Source organism: Lagenorhynchus albirostris, chromosome 9 (genome assembly GCF_949774975.1).
Source record: "Lagenorhynchus albirostris chromosome 9, mLagAlb1.1, whole genome shotgun sequence".
Taxonomy (NCBI): Eukaryota; Metazoa; Chordata; class Mammalia; order Artiodactyla; family Delphinidae; genus Lagenorhynchus; species Lagenorhynchus albirostris.
Genome location: NC_083103.1, coordinates 48,173,528 through 48,195,843, shown reverse-complemented (window position 1 = coordinate 48,195,843; position 22,316 = coordinate 48,173,528). Strand labels below are relative to the sequence as shown.

The 22,316-nt window shown below is 44.9% G+C and overlaps 1 protein-coding gene across 1 annotated transcript in view; it reads left to right on the top strand.

The window, feature by feature from the left end:
- Window positions 1-22,316, top strand: part of DNHD1 (dynein heavy chain domain 1) — a 66,254-nt gene that overhangs the window by 19,483 nt on the left and 24,455 nt on the right. The window contains 9 exon segments of the mRNA XM_060160848.1: window positions 9,117-9,382; window positions 9,473-9,716; window positions 14,142-14,299; window positions 14,781-14,917; window positions 14,919-15,265; window positions 20,464-20,591; window positions 20,693-20,891; window positions 21,263-21,357; window positions 21,894-22,101. Of these exon segments, the coding sequence (XP_060016831.1) occupies window positions 9,117-9,382; window positions 9,473-9,716; window positions 14,142-14,299; window positions 14,781-14,917; window positions 14,919-15,265; window positions 20,464-20,591; window positions 20,693-20,891; window positions 21,263-21,357; window positions 21,894-22,101 (1,782 nt within the window).

The window sequence follows — 22,316 nt, the reverse complement described above, 5'->3', positions numbered from 1 at the left end:
CACTACAAGTAGTCTTTAAGAAATACATTCATCTGAGAAATCTTTTACTTAAATGAGGCAAAATTTGTATGGCATTTTAACCAAATTACAAAATGATTTCAGTACCTCCATTTATACCCAAAAATATGAAAAATAAGCCCCTTATAACAGAAAATTATATATTTACTAGATTCTAGTCCCTAGAAGAATACCCAGTGCTTTACTAATAAAGTGCTTGTAACATATTCTCTGTTCATAAGCTACGTTCTATGACATTTTCCAGAGGACAGTCTTAGAACTGGAACATTTTGAGACCAAAAAGAGGTTATTAATGTTACTATCGGATGCTCTTACAGTCTTATCAGGAATATTCTGCAGTTTAAAACTGAGAAATACAATCAGATAATCATTTTCCTCATCTGGCAGGTGTCAAGTTCAGGAACTATTACCTTAAAGTTCTTACTTTAACTTTACTATGGCAATATCCTACCAAGATCGCAATATCTTTTTGAGAAATGAAGGAAACAATAGCAAAGATCAACAAAACTAAAAGCTGGTTCTTTGAGAAGATAAACAAAATTGATAAACCATTAGCCAGACTCATCAAGAAAAGAAAGGGAGAAGACTCAAATCAACAGAATTAGAAATGAAAAAGGAGAAGTAACAACTGACACTGCAGAAATACAAAGGATCATGAGAGATTACTACATTGAGATTACTACATAGAGATTACTATGCCAATAAAATGGACAACCTGGGAGAAATGGACAAATTCTTAGAAAAGCACAACCTTCCAAGACTGAACCAGGAAGAAATAGAAAACACGAACAGACCAATCACAAGTAATGAAATTGAAACTGTGATTAAAAATCTTCCAACAAACAAAAGTCCAGGACCAGATGGCTTCACAGGTGAATTCTATCAAACATTTAGAGAAGAGCTAACACCCATCCTTCTCAAACTATTCCAAAATATAGCAGAGGGAGGAACACTCCCAAACTCATTCTATGAGGCCACCATCACCCTGATACCAACACCAGACAAAGATGTCACAAAAAAGAAAACTACAGGCCAATATCACTGATGAACATAGATGCAAAAATCCCCAACAAAATACTAGCAAACAGAATCCAACAGCACATTAAAAGGAACATACAACATGATCAAGTGGGGTTTATCCCACGAATGCAAGGTTTCTCCAATATATGTAAATCAATCAACGTGATAAACCATATTAACAAATTGAAGGAGAAAAACCATATGATCATCTCAATAGATGCAGAAAAAGCTTTCAACAAAATTCAACACCCATTTATGATAAAAACTCTCTAGAAAGTAGTCATAGAGGGAACCTACCTCAACATAATAAAGGCCATATATGACAAACCCACAGCCAACATCGTTCTCAATGGTGAAAAACTGAAAGCATTTCCTCTAAGATCAGGAACAAGACAAGGGTGCCTATTCTCACCACTATTATTCAACATAATTTTGGAAGTTTTAGCCACAGCAATCAGAGAAGAAAAAGAAATAAAAGGAATCCAAATCAGAAAAGAATAATTAAAATTGTCACTGTTTGCAGATGACATGATACTATACATAGAGAATCCTAAAGATGCTACCAGAAAACAACTAGAGCTAATCAATGAATTTGGTAAAGTTGCAGGATACAAAATTAATGCACAGAAATCTCTTGCATTCCTATATACTAATGATAAAAAATCTGAAAGAGAAATTAAGGAAACACTCCCATTTACCACTGCAAAAAAAAGAATAAAATACCTAGGAATAAACCTACCTAAGAAGACAAAAGACCTGTATGCAGAAAACTGTAAGACACTGATGAAAGAAATTAAAGATGATACCAACAGATGGAGAGATATACCATGTTCTTGGATTGGAAGAATCAACATTGTGGAAATGTCTACACTGCCCAAAGCAATCTACAGATTCAATGCAATCCCTATTAAACTACCAATGGCATTTTTCACAGAACTGGAACAAAAAGTTTCACAATTTGTATGGAAACAGAAAAGACCTCGAGTAGCCAAAGCAATCTTGAGAAAGAAAAACGGAGCTGGAGGAATCAGGCTCCCGGACTTCAGACTATACTACAAAGCTACAGTAATCAAGACAGTATGGTACTGGCACAAAAACAGAAATACAGATCAATGGAACAGGATAGAAAGCCCAGAGATAAACCCCCACACATATGGTCACCTTATCTTTGATAAAGGAGGCAAGAATATACAGTGGAGAAAAGACAGCCTCTTCAATAAGTGGTGCTGGGAAAACTGGATGGCTACATGTAAAAGAATGAAATTAGAACACTTCCTAACACCATACACAAAAATAAACTCAAAATGGATTAAAGACCTAAATGTAAGGCCAGACACTATAAAACTCTTAAGGAAAACATAGGCAGAACACTCTATGACATAAATCACAGCAAGATCCTTTTTGACCCACCTCCTAGAGAAATGGAAATAAAAACTAAAATAAACAAATGACACCTAATGAAACTTAAAAGCTTTTGCACAGCAAAGGAAACCATAAAAAAGACGAAAAGACAACCCTCAGAATGGGAGAAAATATTTGCAAATGAAGCAACTGACAAAGGATTAATCTCCAAAATTTACAAGCAGCTCATGCAGCTCAATATGAAAAAAACAAACAACCCAATCCAAAAATGGGCAGAAGACCTAAATAGACATTTCTCCAAAGAAGATATACAGATTGCTAACAAACACATGAAATGATGCTCAACATCACTAATCATTAGAGAAATACAAATCAAAACTACAATGAGGGCTTCCCTGGTGGCGCAGTGGTTGAGAGTCCGCCTGCGAATGCAGGGGACATGGGTTCGTGCCCCGGTCCGGGAAGATCCCACATGCCGCAGAGTGGCTGGGCCTGTGAGATATGACCGCTGAGCCTGGGCGTCCAGAGCCTGTGCTCTGCAACGTGAGGAGCCACAACAGTGAGAGGCCCACGTACTGCAAAAAAAAAAAAAAGAAAAGAAAAAAAATCTACAAGCAATAAGTGCTGGAGAAGGTGTGGAGAAAAGGGAACCCTCTTGCACTGTTGGTGGTAATGTAAATGATACAGCCACTATGGAGAACAGTATGGAGTTTCCTTAAAAAGCTAAATATAGAACTACCATACGACCCAGAAATCCCACCACTGGGCATATACCCTGAGAAAACTATAAAAAGAGTCATGTACCACAATGTTCAAATTGCAGCACTATTTACAATAGCCAGGACATGGAAGCAACCTAAGTGTCCATCGACAGATTAATGGATAAAGAAGATGTGGCACATATATACAATGGAATATTACTCAGCCATTAAAGGAAATGAAATTGAGTTATTTGTAGTGAGGTGGATGGACACAGAGTCTGTCATACAGAGTGAAGTAAGTCAGAAAGAGAAAAACAAATACCATATGCTAACACATATATATGGAATCTAAACAACAACAACAAAATGATTCTGATGAACCTAAGGGCAGAACAGGAATAAAGACACAGACATAGAGAATGGACTTGAGGACATGGGGAGGGGCAAGGGTAAGCTGGGACGAAGTGAGAGAGTAGCATGGACATATACACACTACCAAATGTAAAATAGATAGCTAGTGGGAAGCAGCTGCATAGCACAGGGAGATCAGCTCGGTGCTTTGTGACCACCTAGAGGGGTGGGATAAGGAGGGTGGGAGGGAGACATAAGGAGGGGATATGGGGATATACATATGCATATAGGTGATTCACTTTGTTATACAGCAGAAACTAACACAACACTGTAAAGCAATTATACTCCAATAAAGAAGTTTAAAAATAAAAGAATATATTTTTGATATTTGTGGTAAGAGAAATCTGTAACCCTGAAAAGGGACAAAGGATTACTTCATTTTTATTATAAAAATTTCTTGAAGTAGATTTTTGTTGGAATGGTGTTGAAGTTAGCTTAGAGATATAATGCAAAGAACGAAACTGTCCTTAGTATATATTTTTCCAGGGGGCTGCAGATGGCAGGGAGGGTCTCTTGGGAATGTGAGGTGTGAACAGTATGACCAGCAAGAGGAAGTATAGATGGAAGCAGTGTAACAGTGAGCGGATTCATAGATGAGAGGGGAAGGAGGTTTTTTTCTTGCCACTCTGTAAGAAATTTTGAAACGATGAAAAGTCCTATAAATATGTTTGACAAGTTGCTTTGCTCTGTGTGAAATGTCTGAGTTACTCCTTCAAGGAAACCTACTGTAAAGACCTATCATTATTTAGGTCTTTCAAGTTGGATGGATATTTTAAAATGCAGCTCCATGTTGACTCATATGTATTATACTAAAACATATATATTTTAAATGGAAGCCCAAATCACTCAGCAGTGACAGGTAACTTATGTTTCTTTGATTTACTTGATATCAGTTCTCTTTATTTCACTCTTACTCTGGCTAAGAAGTCATTAGTGTTCTGTGCTGTTGGGATATTGCATTCGCCAAATTATATTAAAAATGTGCTAGCTTTTCTTTCCATTGCTCAGAAGCACACATGAATTGACTGTATAGCGCCATATTGCCTGAGTGCTCTCATGGGTCTTGGCACCTTGAATCACAGTTCTTCAACCCCATCTTTGTTTTGGAGCTCACAAAACAGAGAGTTACCAAATTCAAAGGCAGAAAAGATGTAGCAGCACCAAACTTCAGAGAAATTGAAACTAGAAAGTCAGGAAGAGAGTCCCTGTCTCTCAAATTGCTGATTAGCCTTTCATCTCTACTTCTGCCTGTGCTTCTTCCCAATTCCCCTGATTCTCTCCTAACACTAGCTGTCTCTGCTTCCTTTGAACTTTCTGCTCCCTTATAACCATTGCTTCCAAATTACTTAGACTTTCTATGCCACCAGCTCCATTCTTGACTCTATATATGATCTTTCAGTTAAGTTTTCCTGATTGTGTGACTTAGTTCACATTTTCCAGACAAGAAATATGATTGGTTCAGCCTACCCTACAGAGAGTCATGTATCCGTAAGATCCGGCAAGAGCAATGGGCCATGGTACGAATTAATTGGTTTTCGCTATAGGTCAGAGCATATCCTCTTAGAAGGGTGTATATGGTGGAGGAGGCTCCAATCTTCAGCTATGCTTGTCCTGGCTCTAAACATCTATTATATGGGCCTAAACGTGCAAGTTGGTTTTGGATTACATATCCTAACTCAAAACTAGCTAAGGAAAAGGGGAGATTTTTTACTGGCTCCTATAACTAAGAAATTAATGAATACAGCTGGATTCAGGCTCAGCTGGATTCAGGGCTCAGGCAATGTCATCAAGGCTTTCTCTCTCTCTCTTAGTCCTTTGATTTTACTTGTGAGTTTGAATTCTAAATCACTGAGAATGCTGTCAGCTGGAAGTAACAGAAGACCTAAGAGTAGCCTAAACAATACAATCATCTCACCTAACAAGAAGTCTCCAGGTAGCTTCCAGGTTTGGTTCAGTGGCTCAGAAATGTCATCAAGTACCAGGTTCTTTATATCCTTCCCCAATTCCATTCTGGGTTTAGCTCTAGGTAACGACAGATCCTCTTGGAAGGGTATGTGTGCTAGGGGAAGCTGCAGTCAAAAATCCTTTTTCATCCTCAGGCTATTACATTGTAGTTGCAAGACAAGTTGCAGCTCCATGCATCCCATTCTCAAGCAAAGTCATGTTTTAAAAAGGGGAGGCAAGGTTAGAGAGAAAGCTCTCCTTGCCTGACTCTCACGTATTATCAGAAAAATAAATCTTCTCCAGAAACTCCCCAGCAGATGCACTGTTACATCTCATTGTAAAAATCCAGGTGTGGGAAATCAGAGGGCTGATATTTTTAGTTTCTCACGGAAGATAGGCTCTACCACATGGAAGAAGGGAGAAGCGAATGGCTATTAGTTGGTCAAGCAATATGCCTTCCAAGGTTTCATTCTTCAGATAGGCTCTCTCCTCCTGGCAAGGAAGAGAATCGCCAGCATTCTCTACATTGTCATTTCTGCTATATTCTTACCCTTTTAATAATTTTATTATTGAATAAAACCTCATTTAAGTTGAGTTCTACAAGTAACAATATGCTCACCAGCAGTCCTTATGTTGATGTCTCTTTTAGTCATTTTGTTTGTCCAATGTTCATTCTCTATTTAGATTCCTCAGGATGGGCTTGTGGGAGCAGAAGTCTCAAGTTCTTCTATGTTGATAATAGTTTGTACCCTTTGAAAGTTAGTATTACCAGTTGTAAAATCATTGCCTCATATGGTCTTCCTTTCCATATCTTAAAGATATTACTCCATTTTCTTCTGGCATTAAAAGTTGTTGTCAAAAAAATCTGATAATAATCTAATTTTATTTCCTTTATAAATCTGCTTTATAAACTTGCTTTTTTTTTTTTTTTGTCTAGATACCTAAAATATTTTTTCCTTGAAATTCAGTAATTTTAGTAGAATATGTCTTGGTATTGAACATTCTAAGATAGTATTCTCAGGTATGCTCCTTTATAATGCAGCTTTAAGCCTTTTCTATTTCAGGAAAGTATTCTTGAATTAAGGTTTTTAGTATTGTTCTCTTCCCTTGCTTTGGATTTTTCTTCAGGGACTCCTATTACATGTGTTTTAGATCCTTATCACTTTTCCCCCAATGTATGTTCCTTTCTCTTGAAATATATTCTTTTAATCCTTATTTCTTTTTTATTTTGTAATTATCCTTATTTTTACCTTCTATTTTTCTTAAGACATTATTTACCTGTTAAGTTTATTTGCTCTTATCTTCCTTTTAGTTCAGTTTCCATTCCAAAATTATGCTTTCTTTTATTTCTAATTCTTTCCTGAGTTCTGTTGCGTAATTTCTGAGTTTTTCTAACTCTGATATGTGGTTTTCTTTCATGGGTTATGCCGTTTTCCTGGTGTCTTTTGACTTGTTTTGAAATGGGCTTGTTTTGATCTGTTTCCTGACATGCTTTCATTGTCTATAAAGATGTTATTCTACTCCCCGTTCTCTTTTTCCTTATACTAGCTTTGTATGGGGTTTGATGTTGGTACTTTTCTGTTACTCATTTCTGAAAAGTTCTCTTTTACTAACTTTTAGGAGACAGCTTGGTTCTCTAGCCTTTCAATTTCCTTTTCTGTTGATTTTCTGTAGTGTTCAAAAAATGGGGGCTAACTTTCTGAGGTTTCCTGGTTTCTGTTTCTCTCTCCCAGTTTTATTTGGACCTTTTCTTTTTCTCTATTGCTTCCATTCTGCTCCCTTTTTACTTTACCCCCAACAGTTTCACCTTAGTGCTGAGTACTGTCCCAGAAGGGAGCCCTCGCCGGTTGGTTTTAGGAGCTCATTGGGCATAGACTGCTAAATCTTCTACGGACCTTACCTACCTGCTACTGGAGCGGGCAAATCCCCTTCCATTTTTACCTGCTGTTCTCGAATTAGCCCTCTTCTTTCCACAAAATGTCTGTTGGCTGTTGCGGAGTTTTCCTAGTCTCAGGTCAGTCTGGTATACCATTGTTCTCCTCTGCTTCCTTCCCCATAAATGGCGATGCCACTGGGACTTGAGGCTGTAGGTGGTTTGTTCCCACCCACTTATATTTTAGTGTTTGTAAGGATCCTTTGTCTTCATTTTGTTAAAAAATGTTATCCAGATGGGTTTTTCGTTTTACTGTCTAATTGCTCTGTCAATTTTATATACCAAATTCATGTGGGAATTTGGAATAGATTTCAAAATTATGCTGCCACTTCCACCATCTTCCTTGAACCCCTTCTGGCAAAATTTTTAAAGGATCATTCTGGTTATGCAGGGCAGACTGCAAAGGGATAGAGGCAACGACCAAAGCAGGGAGACGAGTTAGAAGGGTATTTCAATAATGCCGTGAGATTTGATGGTGACTTGGGCTGGGGAAAGAGAAGAAGGCAGTGGTACAGGTGGTGAGAATCGGTTGGATTTTGGATATATTTTGAACATAGAGCCAATTGGATTTTCTGATGGCTGGCTGTGTTGTATGTGAGAGAAGAGTCAAAGGTAGCTTTAAAGTTTTTGACTGGAGCACCCGGAAGAATGGAGCTCCTGTTTACTGACGTTGGAGGACTGCATTAGGAGCAATCTGGGGGCGGATAGAGATCAGAGCTCATTTTGGGCTGTTGAAAGTTTGAGGTGCATATTAGGCATCTAAGTAGAGATGTAGACTAGGCAGTTGTTTAAGTGGGATTGGGATTCAGGGAGAGATCTGAGCTAGACATATATTTCAGAGCAAATAGGTGGTACTTAAAACCATGAAACTGGATGTGCTCTCCTAGAAAGTGAGTACTGACGGGGAGGAGAAGGGATCTGAGGATGGGCCCTTGCGGGCACTGTGGTGCTTAGGTGTTGGCAGTATGGATCTAATTTCTGAACATTTTGATGCTTCTTCTCCCTTTTTGTGCAAAGTTTTAACACAAATACTAAAATTGGCAATTAAACAGTTTCTAAGAATCAACGGGGAGGCCAAGTTCAAGGATATTCCTTAAGACGGATACTGAGGACTGGCTTGCTCACCTTCCTTTCTCACCTTCTCCTCTGTTCTGCAGAGGCTAGAGTGCTATAAACTGTGCTTCTCAGACCCCCTTGCGGCTGGGAGTCACATGTGATTTAGATCTATATGTGACTTCAGCTCAGAACTGAGGTAAGTAGGGGAGAGAGGCAGGGCATATGCCGTCCATTCTGCTGGTGGGGCTCGTAATCACTTATGCTCATGTGCTTATGTAGCTGGTGGTATGGCAATGACATCCCAGTTTGCCAGGCAGCACAGAGCCATAGACACTTGGCCTAGAGTGTTTTTGTTTTTCAGCTCTTGCAGTTATTCACAACCCATGTAATAATCTATAATAATTTCCTCCCTGCTTTTACTAGCTAGACTGAATTCTGTTCTCTGCACCTGAACCCTAACTAATAAATTCCCTTGGTGGGTCTGGTACTGTGTTTATGATGCAGATGTATGTGTAAACTCACTCATGAACAGAGAATGTGTGTGTGTGTGTGTGTGTGTGTGTGTGTGTGTGTGTGTGTGTAATGTGTATGTACACACTCAGGGTAGAGGGAGAAGTTGCATGTGGTCCCTGGAGGACACTCAGGGACAATTATGGCATGTACCCCACTAGAAGAACATGAAAAGGAGGACTCGGACACGGACTTCATGATGCCCAAGTTGCAGGACCAACCCAGAGATGCTGTGGACATCTTCTGCGGCCCGAGCATAGGATTGGTGTGGCCCTGGAAGTCTCACACAGTTACTAAAGCCCTGGAGGTCTGTGGGCACCGGCTGCGGGGCCAGTACTTGCCCCCCAATTATAAGCAGCTGCAAGAGGATCTGGACAACAGCCCTCGAATCCAGCAGGCACTGGCTGTACAACAGGCCCTGCTGGAGGTGAGGACGGAGGTTTAAAGAATGGGACGGTGGCCACCACTTCCCATCATAGCCACCCACCTCTGCCCTAAACACCCTGTCTGCCCCTAGGGCATGCTGCGGGAGGTGCAGGAGTTCTGCAGGGACCATCACTGGATGAAAGGCATTTATGAGTTCCTGCAAGCCTGGGGGCCTCAGAAGCTGGAGTCTATGAGAGGTTGTCCTGTCAAGAACTACGCGATGCTGGTGAGCTGCCTGGATGGTTGGCGGGCCCGCGTCTCCAGCATCCCCGTGGAGCTGATCACAAAAGGCAGGCTGCTGCGGCTGAGCTGCTGTGACATACAGGTGGAGATGGGTGAGCGCTGCTTACCCCCCCCCCTTTGCCTTCTGTACCTTATCCGCACAGCCCTTCTTGGGCCTTCAGTGTCCTCCAGGGACCTTGGGTGCAGGCCCCTCATTGGACCTGTAGGGCCTCCCAAAGCCCCAGGTCCCAGGCCCTTCCCTTTGCAACTGAAGGTGCGGTCACTGCAGAGGACAGCCTCTCTGCCTGTCCTGACTCTACTCATTCACCACACTCCCTAGGAATTGTGTGTCCTTGTCTCCTAGCACGTTCTATTCTTATGGCACGGAAGTAGTTCAAACCAAACGTGACTGAGAAAAATCCTAGCCCGCTCCTTCGGCTAGGAGAACTCAGTTTCTCTATAGAGATTCCCAGGAATCAAGGGTGCCCTCTGCCCACATGTGGCAGTCAGAATCGACACTACAATTTGCACGTATAAAAAGTTACTCTCTTTAACTGATCTTGGCTTAGTCTGTAGCCCTAAATTCTGCTGATGGTGAAAAAAGAGACCGTTGGCCCTCCCAATCTGCGTGTTCTGTGTCTGTGGATAAAAATCCAGAGAGTTCCAAGAAGCAAAACTTGAACCGATAACTGTTTATATAGCATTTACCTTGTATTTACAACTATTTGCATAGCATTTATGTTATTTTAGGTACTATAAGCAAACTAGAGATGAGTTAAAGTATACAGGAGGACATATATAGGTTATATGCAAACACTATGCCATTTATAAAATGTGTGGATTTTGGTATCCTCAGGGATCCTAGAACCAATCCCCCAAAGGGACAACTGTATTCCAATTGAAAGTGCACATTTTTTTCTTTTTATTTAAAGCAGCACTTTTGGTCTAATTCAGTCTATTTTGGGTATTTGGTCAATTCAAAATTCATACTACAGTTCTTGATTGTTTTGATTTTCGAGTGTCCTCTACTCCTTCTCCTCCCCAAGGTGGCCCCCGGCATTAGAGAGGGCTTCTGGGCTGTGTGCTCTTCTTTGCTGGCTTCTGCTGACTTGCCTGAGGTTCCTGCCCTCCTTCTGACCTTGCTGCTCCTGGTGAAGCTGTGTCCTGAGCTGGTGTAGCTGGCGTGTGTTCTCCTGGCTAATAGGAGCCCAGAGTGTCTACCTCTGCTGACTCAGCTCTGCATTGGCTCTGCTGACATTACATATCCTTAGGGTTTTAGTGAACCCTTCATCCAGTCTTTGTCTTAGGCTGGCCACCCCATAGCTTCTGCTTAAGGGTCCCTCGCCCCTCAACACAGGAACCCTATCTGGGCCCACTGGCTATCAACTCTCCACTATCTCCTGTATCCCCTGCCATTTGGGAGCTGTGGCGGACTTGGGAACGTTATATTTGGCCCTCTTTCTGCCACAACACATCACACCATGATTTCTGCTCTGCTGTGACTATCTCATGCCACATGAGCATGAGGGCGCCCTGCAAGGAGGTATCTTCCCAAAGTGATACACGGAAAGTGGAGCTCGAGCCCACTCTGCTGTCTGTTCCCTGCTCAGCCCATCTCAGTTTCCCACTTCATGTGTCTACCTACCCCCACAAGGCCAAGGCCTAGTTGGTCTCCCTGGGTCTCTGAGAAATCTGGTTTAAGACCTAACCTTGTTCGTCTTTTCTCTTCCTCCCTTTCCATGGGAAGGATGTCTCGTACTACTGGTTACTAGCTAAGTGCCTCCCCCCAGAGATGGCTGTGGAGAAACACACAGAGGGGTAGACTGGGAAGCTGGTGATTTGTTCTTCTGGGAAACAGAGAGGTTTTGTCACCTAACACCCATGAACGGCAGTAACCAATCGTGTCTGCTTCCTGCAGAGACTAGATACTCTCAGATCCATGGCCTCCAGCCCTGCTTTCTTTCTTTCTTTCTTTGGTTGCACCAGGTCTTAGTTGCAGCAGGCGGGCTCCTTAGTTGCAGCTCACCAGCTCCTTAGTTGCGGCTCGCCTGCTCCTTAGTTGCGGAAGGCAGGCTCTTTAGTTGTGGCATGTGAACTCTCCGTTGCGGCATGCATGTGGGATCTAGTTCCTTGACCAGGTATCGAACCCGGGCCCCCTGCATTGGGAGCGCAGAGTCTTATCCACTGCGCAGCCAGGGAAGTCTCCAGGCCTGCTTTCTTTATAAGGTGGGAGGCCTTGGAGCTGGGCCTGAAAGAGTTTGCCTGAAAGTGCTTGCCTGCCTAGCCCTCCCTGCCTTTACTCTTCCGCAGATGAAAGCACATACCTCCTTAGGTATCGTCTAGACCACAGAACTCCCCGCTCTTTCCCCAAGCCTCGCTCCTAAATGCACAGGGGATTCAGGCTGGCCAGGCAGAAGGAGGACCTGTGATTGGCCTGCTTTCTTTCTGACCCTGTTTTGGGCAGGCTTCGCTCCACTCTTGCTCAGGAAGTCAGCGTGCTTTCTAGTCTGTTGGCTTCTTGGTCCTTAGTCCAGGTTCAACTGGCCTCTTCAAGAGGAGCAGATGGAGAGGTTAAAGCACAGGGCTCAGGATCCTGGCTCTGTCTTTTACTGGCTTGCATGACTTCAGATCACTGAGCTTCAGTTTCTTTATTTGTAACATAGGCATAACAGTGTAGTCGCTCACAGGGTTATGGGAAGGAGGATTAAATGAGATATTATTTGCAATGTTCCTAGCATTGAGTATGGCATGCAGTAGATGCTTAATTGTTTTCATTTCACCTTATTCCCTTCTGTCCACTCTCATCCTTCTTGCTGATCTAATTCTATCTTCTTATCCTGCAACTTTGTTCCTCTTCTACTTGGGCTCCCTTGAATACTTGAATTACCTACTGTTATGAGCTGGCCTCACCAGAAACTTGGCTTCACACTTTACTCTTTCCCTCTCCCTAACTCCACCACGTCCAGCCTGTCATCAAATCCTTTCCATTCTTCTGCCTCCTACATATCTCTCAAATGTGTTTTCCCATCCATCTCCAACTTCCAACCCCGAGGAGCCCTGGTACTTTATCAGTCCATTGCTCCCTTATACCACACGGTGTCACTGTTGAGCTCTTCTCTGTCTTCACTGGCCCCGTGCTGCTGGTCAGAAGGCGGCACCATTGCAATGGCCTAGCTACAGTCATAGGTCAATGGGATAGTTTGAAAAAGCATAAGTGCACATCTTTGTGTTCTGTTCAACCTTGGGTACCCCTCAGAGGTTCCCTTGTCTTGGTTTTCTCAGTCTCAGCTGTTGGTGCCAAGTCCTATCCGTTACCTCCTCCAAAGCTCCAACAGGTCCATTCCCTGTATGTCTCAATTATCTGTGCCTGGAACTCACTGTCCTGCTTTCCAGTTGCAGAGATGCTCATGGAGGATGAGTTAATTTACCTTTCACCCTTCAAAGCATAAAATGTAACACAGTGGAGCCAGACTGCCAGAGTTTGAATCCTTGCTCTAGCATTGTGTGATGTTGATATTTAAACTCTCTGCGTCTCACTTTGCTTATCCTTAAAACAGGGGCAATAATAGTATCTGCCTCAAAGGGTTTTGTGAGGATTAAATGGGTTAATACAGGTAAAGTAGCTGACACTGTGTCTGGCATGTAGTAAGTACTCTATACTATATTTTGTGGCATACTCCATGCCCTATTTCTATATTGTATTTTGCTGCTCTGTGCATATTTTAACATCTCTGAACTTAAGAGGTGTATTATAATTGATGGCATCATTTTTTCTTTTTTCATGGTGTGTGTAAAATAATGGTGCTTCTTACAAACAGTGGTATCTCAGATCTGACGAGGTTTCGTGTTGGTATTATTCCTGTCCTCGGCGACAGTGGAGGTGTTCATATTGCCAAAGCCAGCTTCCAAGATTATCTTCTCGCCCCAAGTCCACCTGACAGCCTCTTTCCTTTAATCCTTAAAAACAAAAGGCAGATTACACACTCTTCTTGGTACCTCTTCTACTAGAGCAGAGGCAGTAAGACTCCTCAGATAGAAAATGTTTATCTGTGGTGGGCATTCTGCTCTTCATGGACACGGCATCCCTGTGCCTTTGCACACGGTTTCATCCACTTGGCGTGCCCCTGGAAGCCTTAACCACTCAGTACAGTCAGCTCCAATGTCCCCTTCCCTGAGGAGGCCTTCCCCAGCATCCTCAGGCCTCCTGCCCCGTCACTGAGTCAGGTTGAGGGCTCTTTGAAGAGCATCTACCACACTGGTATGTGATTATCCCCTTCTATGTCTGTCTCTGCTGCCATATTGTGAGCTTCTGAGGGTGGGAACACTTTCTGTCTCACTCATCACTCTTGTCTACCGGTGCCCAGCACAGGCCCAAGTGCACTGCAGCTGACTGGACACCAAGCAGGGGTCCAGTAAGTGTTTAGCGACTGGGGGAACGAATTCACGTTCTGGCTGCCCCTTCAACCTGCTCCCACTCCGGCCCCGCCACGCTCCCCTGGTACTTCACCCCCTCATGCCTAACTCTCTCCTGTCTTCAGAATCCAAGCTGGTGGGCATCAGGAAGGACATTCTTGAACAGATACAGAACGAATGCCAGAGCCGCGGTCAGCAGCTAATAACAGAGCTCACAGATTTCACGAAGGCCTTCCGAACCTTCAACACCGACATCCACGCCCTCACGTGGTGCTCCCAGAAGGTGGGCTCTCCCCATCCTCCTTTCCCAGCTCATCCAGGGCCGTCCCGCTCGCATGCCCAGCACACTCCCTTCAAGTCTCAGCTGAGCTCTCGGTGGGGCGTGACGCCCTTAAACTGTGCTCACATGTGTGGTCTGCCCTTGCCAGCTCTCATCCTGTTCAAACGTGGCCCTCAACATCCTCATGAGAGGGGGAGGTCCTGGTGTTTTGAGAGGGAGAAAATCTGGCTTTCAGAGACTGAGTTCTGCTCTCTGTACAGTCGAGTAGGGATCCAAACCCTGCTATCAGGGCAACAATCTGATGGGGGAGGAACTGTGCTGTCTTCAGGGAGACCTAGGTCAGATGGGGTATCTGATCCCAGATTGCCCTGATCCCAGTTGGTTAAAAGGCGGCTGCTGGGGCCTGGAGCCTCTAGCAGGTGGGAGTGTCCCTCAGGATGTAAAGGGCTGTGGGAGTGCTGGTCTCATACTGTTGTCCCTGCAGCTGAACGAGGCCAACGAGCTGTACACAGAGCTGGAGGAGCGAATGGAATATACGCGGTCACTCTGTGAGCTCGTCCGCAACCACTTTGGCGTCTTCAGTGCTGAGAATGAGGCACTGGACATCTCGGTGAGAAGGCATCTCTCCCGTCTCTCCCAGTGCCCCTCCCCCATAACCACCTCTGCTTGACTACCCTCTGCCTGCCCCGCAGCTTCTGGACACGTGGGAGTCATTCCAGTTTGAGAAAAGCCAGGCCTCGGGGTTCCTGCTCAGTAAGCGACACGCCATTGTGCCTAAGCTGCAGCAGCTGATGGCGGCGGCGCTGGCGGAGCTGGAGGGCCTGATTGCGAAGGCCCTGTCCGGTCCCTTCATGGACCCTGAGCAGGAGCAGAGGAGCACTGAACGCCAGCTCATCTCCCTGGAGCGTCAGTTCCAGAACACAGCCAGCGGCCTCAGTGAACTGCACCATGCCTACACCACCTTCACTGGTACCGAGGGTCCCGCCCCCTCCATCGCCACCCTGGGATGCCCCCTCCCACTGAGATCAGGGTTGGGACTTAGGGACCTGCATCTTGGGTGACCCGAAGCAAGTCTTGGGAATCACATACCTTCATTTTAGTCTATTTTATATGTGAAAATTGCAGGACAAAATCTAAATACATTGGGTATGTCAAGTGTTGTGCTTAGGGTGGGGATAGGGGGGCACACGGTCTGGTAGAGAAGGCAAATAGGTGAGCGTTCCATCAGAATGTGATGGGGTCAGAGGGCTAAAAGCCTGTGCAGGAGAAATGTAAAGGTGTCCTCATCGTAGTTGTGTAGCCCTGTTCAACCCAGTCCTACACCAGGCACCAGGTCCCAGATAAAAACGGGTCATGATGCTCCACGGCCACTGCTTCCAGCCAGTGTGGTGGAGACAGGTGGCTGCTGAAGGCCTCACCGGCCCCTAGGAGGAGACCGGGACAGAACTATTGGCCTTAGCCCTTCTGTGCGGTGGTGCGGCTAGGCTGGCTCCCCTCTGCACGTAAAGAACTTTGCAGGCTCCAGTTTCTTTTCTCAGGTGCCGTCACTTCTGTCGGTCACTCGTATCCCTTGGAAGGGCACACTGCTTCTGACTGGCCTCTTGGCCAACCGCCAACCGTTACTATCCGTGCCTATGGGATCCTCAATCCCAGGGAGGGCCATTTGACCAGATGTGAGGTGGAAGACACTCTGGGACCATCCTCAAACAAGGGGCTTTTTCTTTGGTCAAGTATTGGGAGACCCTCATCCTATATTCTAACTGATGTAGACCAGACCTTGACCTTTCCTGCTAGTGGTTGGGGTGTTTGTGGAAAAGCAGAGTAGGGGACTCAGGCCTTGTGGGGTTAGGCCCAGGAAACCCCACAGCATTGCTTTTACTTCCTTCTTCCATCCCTGTCTCCTCACCAAACTTCCGGTTTTTAAAAATAATCTAGGATCTTAGATCCAGACCATTAATACTACTCTTTATTTTCCACTACATATCTTTTATTTTACTTACTACTTTTGACATTTGTTTTGTTCTGTAACTGTGTTAACAACTACTTTGATATCTAAGGTTTAATGGTTTTGTTTACCCACTGCCAATTTTTAAAGTACTACATCTTTTCATTATTTTCACTCCTTCCTTGGATGGCTGCAATAATTCTTTGAGTATTTCTTTTTTCTAAGAAGGGAGTTGGAGGTGTTAAAATTTCTAAACTTCTTATGGCTAAGAATGACTGTATAATGTCCTTATATCACAGCTTGGCTAGATATTGAATTCTGAAGTCACAACACTTTTTTGTCCAGACGTAGATATTACATCACTGTCTTCTGACATTTATCATTTTGGACAAATCTGATATCAATCTGATTTTCTTCCTTTGTAGGTAATCTTTTTTTTGATTATTTGATAATGGCTCTTACAGTTGCTCTGCTCCCGTTTCAGAATTTTTATCTGTATGTTGGATTTTCTGGATCTCTCCTCCATTTCTTTCATCTGCTTCATCATTACTTCTTTTATTCTTTTTTTTTTTTTTGAGTTCTGGGGAAATGTGAATTTGTCTTATAAGCTTCCATTTTCTGTGGTGTCTACTCTGTAATTTCTTTCTTTTTTAAAAAAATTTATTTATTTATTTTTGGCTGCATTGGGTCTTCGTTGCTGCACGTGGGCTTTCTCTAGTTGTGGCGAGTGGGGGCTACTCTTTATTGCGGTGCGCAGGCTTCTCATTGCGGTGGCTTCTCTTGTTGCGGAGCACAGGTTCTAGGCACACGGGGTCCAGTAGTTGTGGCACGTGGGCTCAGTAGTTGTGCCTCATGGGCTCTAGAGTGCAGCCTCAGTAGTTGTGGTGCATGGGCTTAGTTGCTCCGCGGCATGTGAGATCTTCCCGGACCAGGGCTTGAACCCGTGTCCCCTGCATTGGCAGGCGGATTCTTAACCACTGCGCCACCAGGGCAGTCCCTGCAATTTCCATTGCATTTTAAAACACACATACACATGTTGTATTTGTATGATTAAGTGCACAGGTATATGTATATAAGTGTATGTATATGAGTATATATACATGAACATATTTCCTAGCTCTGTCTACTGAAGAGTCCAAGAAGGAAATACACTCCAATAGCAAGGAACCACACTGTGCCTAGATCGTAGTTTCTAATACCATTCCCCACTAAAAGAAATCAGGGCTCCTCAGAGAATGAATGATTCCAGGGCCATGGCAGGGTAGGTACAAGATGAGAGTGGAATATCTTTTTAAGCCAGAAAGTAAGGAAGTGTTAAGTTCTTTTTAAAAGTGATGGGACATGGGCTTCCCTGGTGGCGCAGTGGTTGAGAGTCTGCCTGCCGATGCAGGGGACACAGGTTTGTGCCCCGGTCTGGGAAGATCCCACATGCCGCGGAGCGGCTAGACCCGTGAGCCATGGCCGCTGAGCCTACGTGTCCGGAGCCTGTGCTCCGCAACAGGAGAGGCCACAACAGTGAGAGGCCCGCGTACCGCAAAAAAAAAAAAAAAAAAAAAAAAAAAAATCCTGATAAAAGTGATGGGACATGGCACAAGGACACAGAAGGGATGCTAACTGGACAAATCTGGGACAATTTGACCACCAGGGTAAGTACAAAGTGAACTACTGAAAAAAACAGGAATGTATTATCCATACTAGTACTAAGTAGGTGATAAATCAGTGAGGGAGAAATGAGGACTTGTGCTTATAGTAGAATGCCAGAGCCAGCTGGGCAGTGTGAAGGGAGGGCTGGAGAGGGAACACCACATTTTGCCAACCATCATGGTAAATACTGGATTGGGTGAGGGGATCATCAATGAATGCCAAATTTGGGGGCAAATTTGACGAGGAACAGAATATTTGCACTGTCTTAGAGAGTCTCCCTCAGAGACCACTTATTAGTTGCAAAGGTAATAATTCAGTGGAGAAATTAGGCAACATTTTGAAGGTGATCAAAATTAATATCTCCAATGAGGGACAGATGAGACACAAATGGACGTCACGTACCTCCAGACGTGATACCCAGAGGACACAACATTACCGATTCACCAGTCCAGCTGGGAGTGATTTTACAAACTCAGCCATGAAAAGAAGCATACAAACACAGCACAAGAAACTTTCTGTTAACAAAAAAGGGAGAAAGGGGACTGTCTACTTCAAAAATGTCTATGTTACAAAAGACTGTGGGGAATGTTCCAGATTAAAAGAAGTTGAGGAGACATGACAAGTAAATATGGTACTTGACCCTAGACTGGCTGCTGTACTTGAGGGGAAAAAAATGCTATAGGGGACATTACTAGGCCAATTGACAAAACTGAAATATAGACAGTAGATCAGATAAAAGTATTATATCCATGTAATATATGAAGTTGATAATTGTACCAACGTTGTAGAAGAGAATATCCCTTTTCTTAGGAAATACACACTTGAGTATTCAGGGGTAAAAGACATGATATATGTAACTTAGTTTAAATAGTTCAGAGAAGAATTATGCGTTTGTGTGTGTATACACACCTGCCCAGACACCCACAGGGCACGTAAACACAAATGGTAAAGAGAATGGGTAAAATGTTAACAAAAGGTGATCTTGATAAAAGGTATACAGGAATTCTTTTTACTATTTTTTTTTGCAACTTTAAAAAGTTGGATAGCATTTCCAAATAAAAAGTTTTAAAATGCAATGGAATTTACGAAATAGATAATCCTCAAGTTTGTCTTTATCTTCTCGTGTGTCTGGAGATACTATGTCTGCTCCTTCTTACAAAGAGAGTTCTTTACTTGTTCAATACTTAATGTTAAGACAACTGCTATCAAACATTATACGGGGGGAGTTCCCTGGGGGTCTTGTGGTTAGGCTTCGGAACTCTCTCACTGCTCTGGCCCGGGTTCAGTCCCTGGTCTGGGAACTGAGATCCTCAAGCCTCGTGGCACAGCCAAAAAAAAAAAAGATTATATGGGTTTCTAGCTGGATCTTTTGAGTTCAGACAAAGGAAGATTTTATTAAAGAGTTTAATTTACTTTGTATGTGTGGTTTTTGGGTTCTGTTTTGTTTTGTTTTTTGGTTAGATCGGAGCTCTGACAGCCTCATGATTCTCAGACCTCCATGATGGATGACGCATCATGTAAGATGCATGGTTCTCAGCATTTGGGTGTAGCTTTTTCACTTCTTGTCTCACTCAAGAAGGTACAGTGGAATTCAAGTGAATGAGGATGACAGTTTTATTGCAATATTCTTGAATCTGGTCTGATGTCTTTTAAGTAAATTGCAAACCTCAGTACTATAATTATTATTAATAACAAATTATTTTTGACACGTATCTCAAAAATGAATATAAATTTTGGTTAAGAACTAACGCAGAAGCTTGTGAGATGAAGGGAGGGAATAATGGTCAGAGACAGACACGATAGGGAGCGTCACCATTTGCCCCTACGGTCCTCCCTGTGGGCCAGATCCTTTCTCATATGCATCTCACTGAACTCATTCATTTGTCCAACACATATTTGTTGAGTGCCTACTGTGCACCATGCGTGAAGTATATCAGTGAACAAATGACAAAACCCTTGCCCTCATGAACTGAACGTTCTAGCTGGGAGAGAAAGACAACAAATAATAAACATAAAATATAACCAAATGATGGAATACGTTAGAAAGTGATAAATGGTATAGAAAAAAAGTAGAGCAGGTTAGGAGGGGCTGGGAATGCCAGGGAGGGTGGCTAGCAGTTCTTAATGAGGTGGGCTGCGTAGGCCTCATTCGGAAGGTGATATCTGAGCAAGGACTTGAATGTGGTGAGGGAGTGAGCCATGTGGTTTTCTAGGGGAAGTGTGTTCCAGGAAGAATGAACTGCCCATCAAAGGCCCTCAGCAGGAGGGAGCATGCCTGGTGTATCTGAGCAACAGTAAAGAGTGTGGTGTGGCCAGAGTGGCATAAGTGAGACAGAGACTAATAGAAGAGGAATCCTTCCCTTTCATCACTATCACATTTTCCTAGATTTTCTTTCCTTGGACTAACTCTCCCTTGGATTATTGTACTGAACAATTTTGGACAACCACACCCGCCCCATCCCTGGCACTTTTAGGACCCTCGCTTCTGTCATTATGGGCTCTTGACTGACCATCCCCCATCATGCCCCCACCCCCAGCCCTGCACATAGCCTAGGCCTCATCAAGCCCTATCCCACAGGGGACGAGAGTCCTGTGCCCTTGCCAGCCTGTGGGACCCGTCCTATTGTGCAGCAGCAGCGCATCTGGCACCTGTACCGAGTCGTCTCTGAAAATATCAGCGAATGGAAGTGCATGGCTTTTGCCAAGGTGCTGACACCCTCCTTGGACCCCCTGCCTGGGAGTGGAGAGTCTGCGTGGGTCGGGGTGGGGAAGGGTCTCCAGCTGCCAATGTGCCTTTCTCCCTACAGTTCAATGTGGCTATGGCCCAGGAGAAGACAGATGGCTGGCTGACAGAGGCGGCCCAGATGAGTGCAACCCCGGGGCTGCACAGCCCAGTTCTGCAGCGCTGCATGCACGTGCTGGAGGAGTTCTGCAGCCTCCTGCCATTGCTCACCAGGCTGGGCAGCCTCCAGCTGCAGAACGTCAACTTCCAAGCCCTCCTGCGAGGTGGGTTTGGGTAGAGTCAGAAGGGAGGGAAAGGGAAGGACGTAGGGTTTGAACAATGGGACAGCTAAGTTCCCTATTGCTCTTTTTGGAAACACCTTTCCTCCCCAGGTTGCCCTGGCCTTCCCTCACGGACCACAGCCTCCTTTCCCCCACAGGGACAAACATTCTTAACCTCTCACACTACCATGTGGGTCCTCTCTGCTGACTTGGGCTGGGCTGGGCTGGAGTCTTACCTCTGGACTGAATTGTGCTCTGGACCTTAGGTTCTGGGCCCTTGCCTCTGTGTCGTGCTGTCTGGGAGCTGGGCTGGGCTGGGCTGGACTCTGCCAAAGACCGAGAGCTGCTCTGACTTGTTGTCCCTCCCCCTCCAGACTTAGGGTTAGGCGATCTCCACAACATAGAGCTCCTAACAGTGGGCCAGCTGCTCTCTTGTCCCCTGCTGGAGTTTACAGATCGAATCAACCAGGTGGGCTCACCCCCGCTCTGCGCCCACAGAGGAAAGGTGGTCCAAGCCCAGGGCCTGTTTGCTAAGCTCTAATAGAGCCAGTTAAGGCTTAGCAGCCCCTTGAGACAAGGGGGACAGTGGGTGTTGGCTTGTAGTGGGGTGGGGTTGAGATTGCTAGCCTGCCTGGAGGGTATGGGGATCTGATGGCTAGTTCCAGACGCTCTGTGACGGAAAGTATGTCCCTTCCCTCCCAGGGGAAGGAAATGGGTGGCAGCCCTGAAGTTGTGGGCACACACGATGGCAGATGTCCCCTGGCCCAAAAGAGCATGAGCTGACTGAGGCATTGTCTGCTCAGCTGGAGCCTTGCAAAAAAGTGGGTTTCAGGGCAGCAGCCCTAGGTCACAGTGTGATGCTGGTGGCCTGTCTTTGAAGCCTGATGGTCCCACTCTCCATCTCTGAGACCTCCACTCTCCTGGGCCCTGGCCCTTGAGTCCCAGCTCCAAGGCTATCCCCTGAGCCATTAGCCAGTCCTGGTTCCTGAGACCCAACTGTTCCAGATCTGGCGGTGTGAAAACATACGGACTCGTGCCCAGGAGGCCCTACTGCAGCTGCAGCGGGCCTGGGAAGCACGACAGCTGCGACTGCTCAACTTCATCCTGCACGTGCCGTATGAGCCCCCAGCTTCAGAGCGCTCCAAGAGACAAGCGCCCCGCAGCCCCCAGTGGCAGGTGGTGGGCAAGGATAGTGGCACCTTCATCCTTTCAGGTGAGACCCAGCCCTCGTGGCCCAGTGAAAGCCCCTGCTGCTGGGGAACGTATTCATCCCCCAAGCCCTGCCAGATCTGGCTTCTCTAGCTAGGGCCCCCTCCCCCCTGGACAGCCTGAGCCATCAGTCTGTTCTGAGACAATATCTTCCATGTAGCCCTCGTACAGTCTTAATCTTCTTGGGAGCCCCCCATCCACTCCCTCCCACCCAATGCC